The following is a 12,865-nucleotide window of genomic DNA, read 5'->3' on the forward strand; positions in this document are numbered from 1 at the left end:
CTTGAAAAACTTTTTTTTAAGCCTAGCCAATTAATAAATTAGACACGTATGCTCTTTTAATTGAGAATATATGATCATTGTATTGTGTACAGTAGATATTATTATACATTATATGCCTGACTTGTACACTTTGTTAAGCCTGGTTATTGATTAATTAGACACACATAGACTTTTAATTGAGAATATACAAACATTATGTTGTGTATAATAAATATTATGTTATACATTGTCTGCTTAACATATATTTTTTAAGCCTAAACTATTAATCAACTAGATATGCATGAATTTTTAATTGAGAATATATAAATATTGTGTTGTACATTATTTGTATAACTTACACATTGTATCATGCCTGCGGATAAATTGAATATGCATGGACTTTCAGTTGAGAATATATGAACATTGTGTTATACATTATTGTGCAGGTTGTGTTTTTAAATCATTAGGGTAAAATTATACTTTTGATCTCAAGAAAGATTAAAATAAGGACTCTTGGACCTGTTGTGCAATATCAAAATTTTTTAGGCTCAGAGTGTAATAATTTATCTTTTTAAGGCCCTGAGTGCGATTTCTCCTAAAATTTATTCTAGCAACCAGACGGGGAAACGTGGTCGTTTTGTGAAGCTCCTTCGATAGACTTGTTATTCTTTTTATTATAAAAGAAATTATTGGCTGGTTCCTTTCAGAACAACCAAACGAATGGTGCGTTGCCGAATTGTTAATTCGTGGAGCCAATGGTACTCTTTTCCGGTCACCAATGAGATTCGGCCACATGTTATGGAGGCAGATAGGAAGTCAAGTCACTGTTTGCACCCCTTCATACTCATTCTCTTTTCAGGAATGCCCACGAATGTGCATCCAGATTTGGTCCAAGTCCAACAACAGCGACAGATCAGCACTACCAGGTGCTTGCTTAATCGCCTCGTACACACCCCGGGTCTTGTTCTCCCTTCCAACGATAACCGCAAACTATTACGGCCCTTGCTTTTATTTTATTTTTTAGACAAATAAAAAAATAAGGAGTATGTTGCGAGCGAAATGAATTTGTTGAGGTTAAATTCTTTTAATACTTAGGATGTGAGTGTAAATAAATACAATAACAAACGTGAATAAAATATACAAACAAAAGATGGATAGAAAGAAATGAATCCAAGGGCAAAAAAGTGGGGGGTTGGTTGGTGAAGACCAGGGACGGTGACAATAACACGCGGTTGTCCCCGATACACCTCTTTTTTTTTTTTTTTTCAAATATTCACTTCTCATTAAATTTATTCAACTTCAATTCCTCCAAACTTTGCTTGTTTTCCTAAATTCTAACCGCCTTATATATAAAATCAATATATTCCATGCGAATAAAGTAAGATTTGCTTCTCCCTTATTATTCATCAACATCACTGTTAATTTCTCTATCCTAAACTCGACACGATTCTAAAAAATTTTAAATTCCCAAACAAGTGCGCCAAAATTGAAATGGAAGCTAAATATGTAGACCTACAAAACAATAGCACTAAAATAAGATAAATGAAGCTTTTGAATATTTGCATCCATCTCACTCTTTTTCATTTCCTCTATATCTGGTAAACACCCGCCGCCCCCCCCCCCCAAAAAAAAAAAAAAATCAATCTCTTTTCAGGACGTACCCACTTCCTTCAAATACCGTAGACATTTGTGTTAACAGAGGAAAGATTGAGGTTGGCTTAGAGCAGAAAGGTGCAGCAGTAATCTAATATCATAAAGGGTTAAATGATAACGTGTACCTTAAATTATAAGTTTCGATTATTAGGATCTTAAACTCCTATTTAGTATAATTTAAATATTAAATAATTAAATTTGAAACAATCTCGACCCTATCATTAATTTTTAATTTAACGATCGTTACTTTACACATGGTGGGCCCTTTCCAAGACTCTCTCTGTCTCCTCGTGCCTATGACATAACATTGCCGCCCTGCACTTCGACGCCATGATGCCAGGCTCAACTTCTCAAAGCTTGTATCGAGCCTTCCCTATCCAACCACCAACAATGTTGACAACAGTCGCAAGGTGGGCCATGAAGCTGCCTTGAGGCAAAGGACCAATCAAGCAGCAGTAGAGGGGGATAGTCTTTAAGCCAAAATGATTGTGGTGATGAGCTCTCATCGTTAGAATCGGAGATACCCATGTGCCGCTCTGTGATTGTCGGAAATAATCACTTGTGAATATCCCGTGGCCACCAAGTCTCTACAACAGACAACAAAGTCATCAAACTCTTTTCTTGGAATCCTTTGCTGTTTTCGTATCTTGAACCTCTTTACATGCCTTATCCAACGTTATCAAGAAATCGCATACCACCATGAACAAGCGCATCCCTTTGTCTCTTCTTGCAGTCCCACATGGAAATAATCAACCATGCTCTTTACCAGAGCCATTATCCTCTTCTTCCTCTAGCAGCCATGTGATCTCTACATCTGCTTTCTCCATAGAACTTTTGCAGGGAATAATGGCAAACAAATAGGCTCCTCCCCCCCCCCTCTCTCTGTGTATCGTTTCATTTTCTTTTCTTAGCAAACAAATACCCTAGAGTCTGCAACCCACATAGAGAAGCAAAATGCCTATCGTAGGCCTTACATTTAAATACAAAGAGAGAGGGAAAAGCTCATGCATGTGTGCCTGAGAATGGCACACAAGATGTGGGCTAACATTTTTTGCATGTGACTCCTTGGGAGGGAGGGAGAGGAGAGAGGAGACGACGCCGGGGGGAGCAACAAAAGCTTGGAAGCAACAGAAAATGATGAGCCCACTATGTGTAAAGGAATGCCTATTACTTTCAAATTAATGGTGGGAACGAGATTGTCTCAAATTTAATTATTTAAGATTCAAAATATGTTAAATACAAGTTATGAGTTTAAGTCATTTTTAAATCTATAGTTTATCGCCCATATTGCCATTTAATCCTATTCCAAATACCTATCATTAAACCAATAATATTAGCATTATTTATTAAGTTAAATAAATTGAGGATATTGAAATCAAAATAACATGTGATTCACATCGTGAGTAAACTGACGAGTAAATGGCATATTCAACGTTATGTTGCTTGAGGATGGCACCTCTTTCCACATGGGAACAGGGATGAGCACTCTATAGTTGCGACCTTCGGCCTCATTTCTGCTACAAGGAGGTGAAGCATGATAGATTGGAGTTGCAAATTCCAAATCAACATGGCTTTAAATCCTTTATCAAAAAAGAAGGGCTTCAAATCTGAACTTGTTATAACATAAAGACAAGAAACTGTGGGTCCCCAAAATCATGGACATGCTATAGTTCCGTTAACTTGTCATGGCAGTACCAGAGTTATTGGTTGTAGCACAAGATAATGACTATTTGCATCCATTGTAATGCGAAAGAACATGAGTAAAATCGAGACTAAACTAACCCATCCATTACTCATTCTTCAAGGATACAAACCTTGTATGATGGGAATGGTCAATAAAGAGACAAACAAAATAAGGGATAGACTGTTAATTGTGCGTACTGCATAATCTCCAGAGGCAACAAAAGAAGGGTACAAAATTTATGCTGCCAGTAAATTACAAGGTGACTATAGAAAACTCTGCCTCGTAAAAGATTGAGCATTTTCATCGTTAGATAGAATTTGACATTCTAATTTTTACAAAAATAATTAATAATGAAAACTATGACAAAAATTTCCTGTGAAAGTATCTCAAATAATAAAAACGCGCAATCTCTCCGGAAGTAGAACTCTCAACATAATTATCGAGAATTATATTTCTCTTTTCTCTCCAAAATAAAATTGTACATCCTCAGCACGGACCTGTTCCACTTCAAAGTGTGCCCGACTTCATTTCCATCCCTTCCTCCCTAAAACAATTTTCGGGGTTGCGTTCTTGATATGATGAGAACGGAGCACAACAGGAAGAAATGTCAATTCCAGCCACTTCCATAGCGTTGCAGACCCATTCTGGAACATCACCTTCCGGGAACTGCAGCATGAGGCATGTGAGGAGGTTCAATTAGCAAACATTAAGTAGAAAAAGATGAGTGTCATCGATATAAATGGAAAGTTTATATTCTACGTTTGGTTCAAAACTCTCAAGAAATGCCTATCAGAGATCAGAGTGCATATATCCAGAAATAGGCACCCAAGGCTAAGTCTGGGGCAACAATTAGTATTACCCCTAAAGTGGCTCAATCCTTGCAAGGTCTTTTGTTAACTCTACCCTAAACATGCCATCCGCTCTCAATAACGACTGCAAGGACCTTGACTCTTGGCTTAAGTGGTGGCAGGAAACTGCCAGGTCGGGGAGGCTAAGACAGTCTCATTTAACTCAACATAATAACGCCAAAAAGATTCAACAAAGGAGGGGTGGGGGAGCGGAATACATGATAGACTCTTGGCCAAGATAGGTTCTGTTCGCTGCATGTGCATAATAAATGAATACGTGCGTGTTAGGTAGGGAGCAGTTATAATTATAAACTATAAAGCACCGATACTTAATTATAAACTATGAGGCACCGATATAGGGACGAGTATCGGATACAATATAGCATGGACATAGCAATTTTCAAAAATTTTAAAACACAGGTACAGCTATATAAATAATTAAATATTAAATATTTAGATACATACAAAGATTTTCAATACAATTTCCTGCAAATTTAACATGAGGAGAGCTAATAAAAATATAAACAAAATTATAAAAATTATCTTTTTTTTTTTGGGAGAAAAAGATCAACTCCTGTTAACATAAAAAGAAAGAAAAGAAACTAAGACAAAAGTTATTTGAAAACGTGAGTGACTGTGAGCATGCCGCGAACTAGTGAAAGAAGTAAATTTAGAACATGGGTCTGAGTGTGTAAATTCAGCGGAATATTGTCCTGATCTCCATCATAATAAATTTAAAACATGGGTGTCAGCGTGTAAGATGAGCATGCCATGAACTAATGCAAGAAAACGCTGTGTCCCGAGTCCAACCCGTCCCCGCCCTCATCCGCCCGCATCAGAACACATCGACAAAAAATAAAAACAGCGGACACGCCGCACCCAAGCTTGGGACGCGTGTCCGTGTCGGATACTTATCCAACACAGACACGGCACCCATTTTGGCGTGTCCGTGCTTCCGATTTAAATGGGGAAAGTTTAGGAGTAAATACCATTTTATGTAGAAAGTCACATACAAACCTACAAAAACAAATAACAATAACTGTCATTGCCATATAGAGAAGGGGTAAATTTATTGGTAAGGAAACATCAATTTGGATCAGAATATTTAGATAGAACAATGAGAAAAAATCATTAAATTCAAAATGTAGACATACTCTGGGAACCTTCCCTCGGTTATTGATGAGTATAGATCTCTGCTGAGCTGCATATCTCAAAAGGACCTTTACTATAATCTCCCAAATGAATTCAAATACCATGAATCAGAAATATATAATAACAGTTCATAACAGTGCTCATACCTGCATAATATAATACAAATTATGATATGACAGAAGCTGAGACCCCATAGCGTCTTTTGTCACAAGACAATGGATGTAAGCCCTGGTGTAGTTCTTGCACACCTATGGTAGACGAAATAAATAGAAACGCGTGTTTTATGAGGTCGTCATCAAACATAAAATTGCACTTACAAGCATACCATACAAGAGCAGGAAGGATCGATGGGACGAGTGTCATCAGCCATGGCTCTGTGTTTGAGTTTCAGTACTCCCTACAAAAATATTGAAATTACACAAGTTCCGAAATCCATAATGAATGAAGAGCTCTCAAAAGGCGTCATAAAAGAAGTGGTTTAGAATGTTATTGATTAGATGGGTACAAATTTCACCAAAAAGAGAGTTGATAAAGGCAACATCATCAGTCCTCAAAAAATGTTTTTTCAACGCAATGTTCTAGACTTAGCACACATACAATTATTAGGAATGGGTTAAAATTGGCAGTCTCACATCCTACACTAAGGCCTGTCTACTTATGGATTTCTGAAGTTTTGGAACATTACAAACTGTCAATTAACAGGAAAAAACTTAATCACCTGAGGAACAAGAGCAGTGCCAAAGCGTGCAGTACGGGTAGGATAAACACAGTCATACATGTCGGCACCCAAAGCACTACAAACAACTATATCAAGTGGATAACCAACTCCCTGAAAGAAGTCCAACGAAGTATCCCGATATTCAATTCAAATACATTAAAAAAAAAAAAAGGTTGCGCCATGAATGAAGTCAGTCTAGTCTGTGTTTCTAACCATAACATATCGTGGTTTATCTTCTGGCAAAGCAGCAGTGCACTGAGCAACAACACGCCAAAATGAATCTTTATCCTCACCACCGGCAAGACCACCAATAGCATAGCTGTGGCAGGGAAAAAAAATCCATTTAGCTCCTCAACTAATGAAAAAAACTACCCATTAAAAAGGCCGTGTTGTGCGTGCATTGTGTCTATTCATGAAAAAAAGGCTACATCTTTGACAAATCTAGATATATTTAATGTTTGAATGTTACTGACTCTGGGATATATATGAAAGAATGCAATGAAATCACATAAAGAATCCGTCATGCTTTTCTTTCTTTGATGGAAAGAATGCAGTCTATCTTTTAAAGTAGGACATACTGTGAGTCATTTGAAATTAATCATCAAGCAATAAAACTACATAAACATTGGAAATAACTCCGAGGTTGAGACAAAATAGAGTTATTAATACATTACTAATAACTTGACACATACCCCGGTAAATTGCGATCCACTAAGCCTCTGACACATATATCCCTGATTGAATTACATCATAGTTTAAAAGCAGGTTACATTGACCATATTGGTAAAACAATGAAAAGGAATTAAAAATGCTATAGATAAAAAAATAGCAAAAGGTTAAAGTTTGTACTAAAATTTACCTCAACACAGGATCCAAACCACCTTGTACGATACCAAACAAGTTCTGCTCATGTGGTCTCTTGTGTGCTGTTCTTAGAAGGCAATAAGCATAAATATTTAGTATGGAAAAGCAAGATTACATTGGACTAACACAAAAAATTTATTTATGGGAAATTGGGAATACAAGAGAAGAACTAAGGAGCATGAAGTAGGACAATTTATCAACATCAGGATCTAAACCACCTTGTATGATACCAAACAATTTCCGCTCACGTGGTCCCTCGTGTGCTGTGCTTAGACGGTAATGCGCATAAATATTTGGTATAAAAAAGCAACATTACATGGGAGTGACACAAAAAAATTATTTATGGGAAATCGGGAAATCTAGAGAAGACTGCTTTCAATTAAGAAGCGTGAAGCAGAACAATTTATCTATATTACTCACACTTCACTCCCATTTTAAAAGTGGAAATTACTGACTGGGATGCGATATATGATAAAAGAAATGCATGATGCACCATGTAAGGAACTTCAACACCGACAGGTGAATAGATTTACTGTGCTTCAGATCACCTTTTCCACCGACAATATGAACCCCCAGAGTGACAAAAAAAAAGGACTTTCTCTGCCAGTACAAGAGCACTTAAATAAATGTGTTTCCCTATTTTCCGATGCTTGGTTGATACAGTAAATCTTCCTTTTTTTCTTCCATTTTTTCTTCCACATATACTGAATGAATAGACTGGTTAGAGGAAACATAATAACGGCTAAGTGTAAGGATCTTCACTTCTAATGTAATAACTTCATTTTCTACATCACAGATGTGTACTAAATAGTATTGGGGCAGAGTGTGCATTTGCCAAACAAAGGCTAAACCGATCATTTTGAGGGAAGATACAGAAATTTAACAAGAAATAAGTGACATATACAAATGAAAGAACACTTCAAGAAAAATAAATCATGATTTCAATATTGGTTGAATTCAAAGATGGCAATAAAGTTCCCGACGTGATGATTCTCTGATTCTTAGGGTTTGATTGGCTTTGTTTAGAGCATTTTCATGATTACGTTCTGATTCTAGCCCAAAAAAATGAATTAGCAGTTATGATTTAATTGGAACTCTTGACTCAGCTTGAGCATGGTAATTCCTTCTGATTCTGATAAAAGTCTGACTGGCATTTATAATATGGGAAGAGAAAATTTGAAGTCAAATTTAGTACACAGCCTGATATATCCAAAGCCCTAAATCATAGAATTGATTACTTCACAGTTCATTCTTCAGTTCGATTAATCAAAATTTGATCCTTGTCCTATAGAGTCAAGTTGATCTAAGAGCTGCCAGACTACATAAGATTGGCACCACAGGGTGTACCAAATTTCTCCAATACCCAGTTATCTACTTGTTACATGGTTGAAGGGTCATTACAACCATGAGAGATTTGAATCACATACATGCATAATATGTCATAGGAGATTAGTGCTGGTTTTTCACTAACAAATTACCTGCTATACATCTGTCTATCCATCTGAGCGTTCGATACATGGCTTCCTCTATTCGTGGACCAGTAATAGTGGTCCTAACAACATCATCAAGAGCCATGATAATATCTGCTCCTATTCTGTTCTGCAGAATTTATTAATAAAAGTAAGCATAAGAATTTGGAGCAGATTAGATCTTCAATCTTTACCTGCTGGAAAAGTTAGGTGAAAAATTCAATCATTGCAAACTTCGACTACATTCTTTCCAACTATTTTTAACCTTAAGCAATGAAGCATAGCCACCAGATGCTAGTATTTGAAAGGGCTCTTGACCACAAGGGCTTGAATTCCGAAGGTCAAATTAAAATGATAAATAGTTTGCAAATAAAACCAAAGAAGGGGGAGGGAGAATGTAGAATCATGTTTACTGTAGAAAAGTATAGGTCCAAGATTTGGTTTAAAACATTCTGAAATTCCAAGCATTGCATGCAACTATAGAAACGGGCATGGATGGATAGAACATGAATTTAATGTTAAGTCGTTAGGAAATATAGGGTGCAGCTTTGTAGCCAAACGTTTCTCAATAATCAACTTTCACAGCTTAAGCAAGCACAAGCTATTAAATACTACTCCCTCTGGTCCTAGTTGTAGGGTTTTTTAACCTAATTCATAGAGATTAAGACAAGAAGTTAGTTATTTACCAACAATTTGTGATAGTTTTCTTGAAATACCAATCTCATTTAATTTCACTTCATTTAATTATTTCCTTTCCAGTAATAAAATGGTGCATTAAATAGGGGACTCTTGGGGAAAATACAATTAATGTAGCAGACAGAAGTGAATGAGGTCCTACATTAATGACCAAACCAAAGTCCTCAACGGGCTCTTACAATTAGGACCAGTGGGAGTATCAATTAAAAGTAGAAACAAAGTACATCCGAATATAATTAACACAATTGATAGATAGAGACTAATAGCAATTAATCACATTCCAACATCAACACGGAGTTCTACAGGGTTTCATGTATTACAACTGCAACTCTAAAAGGCAGGTTAATGGCAAAAAAGTTTCTTTGTGAAATAAAGCTAAGAAAAAACAACTTTCAAATATTCAACAACAAAGATAAACTTCAAATACTCGTGGAATGATGGAAGTTTAAAAGAGCATCCTTCTAAGACAGAAAACCATGGACTGAAAATATCTACAAGTATAACATAAATTAATTATACTTGAAGCCAATCATTGTATACAGAGCCTCACGCACTTCAAATAGATTATACTCCATAAGGATGATGCAAAAGAAAACACCCAGGAGAAACATAAAAAGGAAAAATCATAATATAATATACCTACTTGGATCTGAATAGATTCCTCAGGGGTTAGGAGCATTGGTTTTCCATCAACTGGTGACTGAAAACAAGAAAGTCTTTTAGTTACAAATATCAACAGAACGGCAGTGTATTTCATAATCATAGCTCAAAAGGATTTTTAGAATTGAGAGGGTAAGAGATATTCAAATAAACTGGAAACTGCCTGAACAGCATTCTTGAATATAAGTCCAAGAAATTTCAATCTAAGATTCAAGACCAGTTGGCATTGGAAGTGCACCGTACTTGGATCTTCATTGTGCATTCAACAAAATGATGTGCAACTTGAGAAGAATAGCTCTTCCATCACATCTTTTAAGGATTAAGTAACATGTGATCATGGCCCTTTTCAAAAGGAGGGAAAAGATAAGGTTTTAATTAATCTATCTCTGTTGAGCAGTCCATTAGTGCAACCAATGAGAAAAGTCTACACATTTTTTAGAAAACAAAATCACAATCTCATTCATTCAACTGCATTCTAATATCAAAAGAGGAGCGGAACACATTTTGCTTTAATCAAACAAAACACACATTTGAACCCTTGTCTACGTCTTGAAACTCAAATATACCTGAAATGTCACACCTTTTTCAGTGATATCAGCAAGATGCAATAGTGATACCTATAACATCATCAGAATAGATTTGTGAGATAGAGCATTGTAAACCTAATATAAAAGAAAGTTTGAAAAAATCATTGTCAAAAGGATGTATCCATGATAAAATAACAAGAATATAACACATGTTAATCTTACACGACAAATCTAGCTGCATCATTTTGATCATCATCTGTACTTTAATTGCTCAGATTTGTAATTACTTTCAATATCAATAGTACTCTTATATTTGGCTAAAATGGCTCTTCCAACTACATATTTAAACAATATAATACATATTTAATATTTTAATAAAAAATTGCAAACAAAAACTTTACTCACATAAAATCAAAAGGAAATGAGATGGACAGGAAAAAAACACTGAAAAATGCCAATTCGCTTCTATCTTATACTTGCTTCAGTTGGAAATCTACCCTCCAACCACAACAGATCATTTATTTTAAACCCTCCTTTTCACCTTATCGTGCATCTTACATTTAGTCCATTAACAATAACAATTAGCATGAGTTATGTGGCATGACCAACTATTATCATATAAAAATACTGTCCTAGAAATATGGAATATTAACAAATTTAGCAATGAGCAGGGACATTGTAAATATGCATAACAACCATTTGAAAGCCACCAGAGTCTGTAAGTAGAGCCCGTGGCCAGTTCATAAATTTATGTAGACCACCAGCTTCATCAAGAAGTTCAGAAGTGGGTCGAAGGGCCAAGTGGTAAGTATTTCCAAGTATTATTTGGCAACCAATCTCCTCGAGCTGGTTTGTTGTCAGTCCTTTTATTGTTCCTGACGAGCAGATGAATAATGGATTATAATAAGATAATTTATCACAAAATTTGAAGCATGTTAGAGTATAATAAGAAGTCCAGCATCAAAAAGTAATGAAAAATATGAGGGGCATACAAGCTTATGGTAAATCCTACTCAAGCAGTTTAAGCTATTTTGCATTATGAACTGACTCAATTACAATCGCATACAAAACTCAACAAGCCGCTTACTCCAGTAAAATTATTATTATTGACGCCAAAGATTTGATTAGTTAAAAAAATAAGTTGGAGACCAAATGAAAAGCAAATTTCATTCTCTTATAGCATGAAAAACTTTTGAAAAGGTGGTGAAGTTTACATGAAAGATTACATTTGCAGACTGCAGTAGCTGCTTGCCTACCATAATAATCACAAGGAAATCAGTTAAGTCTGACCTTGTGTGCCCACTGGCATAAACAAAGGCGTCTGGCACACGTATTGGGGGAGTGTCAATCGAGCTGCACGAGCCCGGTTGAACCGGCCAAGAATCTAAGATAGGAAACAGAGCAGATTGTTTAGCGTGTTTAGCATGACAGACACGAGCCTAAAAATATTAAGAAAAATAACTTCACCCAAATAATAATAAACAACTAAAGTTTAGAGCATCGCAAGAAATATTTATGAGATGATGAATGTAATGCAGAAATGCTTTTCAGTCATCAGGTGACGGCTGAACCAGACATCCACATAGTTAAGATATTTAAAACGCGCTTAGAATTAGTGAGTTGGGCGCCTGATCATATGCACCCTACTCGATGGTTACAAAGACATGCAGGCAAATGAAATACGAAGCCCAACCTCAAAACGAAGCGCCATGAAATGATATGGTCGTTTACTTTGAGCGGAGCACGGCACAGTTATCCCGACCTGGAAGCAGGAGGTGAATAAGAAGTTGCTGAGAAATTCCTGGAAGTAATGAAGAAAGTAAACACCCAGAAAAGATATGGAGCAGAGAATTGAGGAGAGAGAGGAGTGGTGAAGGAGAAGCAAGAGGCTGTGGTGGCTTAAAGGCTCTAAATTGAAATTTTGAAGTGAAACAGGTGGCCGGACGCGCTATTTTCTCGTTAGTCGTTAGCGTGGCGGCGAGCGCAGCAGCCCGCCTCCCCTCCAATTGAATTTCGTTACCTTACCCCTTTCTTGTGGGTCGGGGACTCGGGGGTTCGCTGGAACATAGGCTGAGGCCTTGGGTCTGCAACCTCCATTATCCTCTGTCATTGGGCTTGATCCGTTAAATATTGGGATCTAGCGTTCTTTTTATTTTCGTCTGTGTTTGAATTAAAAAATTTACAACTGAAGTTAGGATTCAATTGAGATTAGAAAAAAAATCAGTTGATATAACATAATTTATATTTGGATACTATTTTTTAAAAAATTCAGTCAAATAAACTGAAATTCGTTTAGATGATTTAATTCAAAAGTCAGTTAAGATATTTAATGGCAAAAATAAGCATAAAATTTTTGTCTTGAATATTAAATCTTAAATAAGTATGTTTATATTTTTTTGACTAGCTAATCAATAAAAAAAATATTAAATTTAAAATCACAACTAATAAGTAAAATATCTTAAATATTCAACCATAAAAACCTAAAATAAATTAATATTTAATTAATATGATTTATAAGTTGATCTCTAATTATATTAAGAATAATCCTTCATGCATTTAAATTTGGGTATTTTTCATATAATTACAAACCTCTTCTTCTATATTCCAAATGCAAT

General features: G+C 35.8%; 1 protein-coding gene across 6 annotated transcripts; it reads right to left on the reverse strand.

Moving 5' to 3' along the window:
- Window positions 1–3,494: 3,494 nt before the first annotated feature.
- Window positions 3,495–12,292, reverse strand: LOC129294415 (uncharacterized). Of its 6 annotated transcripts, XR_008589388.1 has the most exons (16): window positions 11,944–12,292; window positions 11,541–11,634; window positions 10,947–11,125; window positions 10,290–10,340; window positions 9,707–9,763; window positions 8,377–8,497; window positions 6,894–6,960; window positions 6,727–6,768; window positions 6,248–6,353; window positions 6,035–6,145; window positions 5,642–5,713; window positions 5,463–5,564; window positions 5,319–5,365; window positions 5,154–5,181; window positions 4,176–4,416; window positions 3,844–3,982 (listed from the first exon to the last, which is right to left on the reverse strand). XR_008589388.1 is itself a non-coding variant. In XM_054932768.1 (15 exons), the coding sequence occupies exons 1-15, from the start codon at window positions 11,959–11,961 to the stop codon at window positions 3,824–3,826; spliced, it is 1,254 nt and encodes a 417-aa protein (XP_054788743.1). In that variant the 5' UTR covers window positions 11,962–12,290; the 3' UTR covers window positions 3,495–3,823. The 6 variants fall into 6 exon arrangements, 5 of the variants coding, with proteins under 5 accessions (XP_054788743.1, XP_054788745.1, XP_054788744.1 ...); XM_054932768.1 differs by lacking the exon at window positions 4,176–4,416 and having other exon boundaries at window positions 3,495–3,982; window positions 11,944–12,290; XM_054932769.1 differs by having other exon boundaries at window positions 3,840–4,416.
- Window positions 12,293–12,865: the final 573 nt, after the last annotated feature.

Source organism: Prosopis cineraria, unplaced genomic scaffold (assembly GCF_029017545.1).
Source record: "Prosopis cineraria cultivar Desert tree isolate PC_DT_omini unplaced genomic scaffold, ASM2901754v1 PC15, whole genome shotgun sequence".
NCBI lineage: Eukaryota > Viridiplantae > Streptophyta > Magnoliopsida > Fabales > Fabaceae > Prosopis > Prosopis cineraria.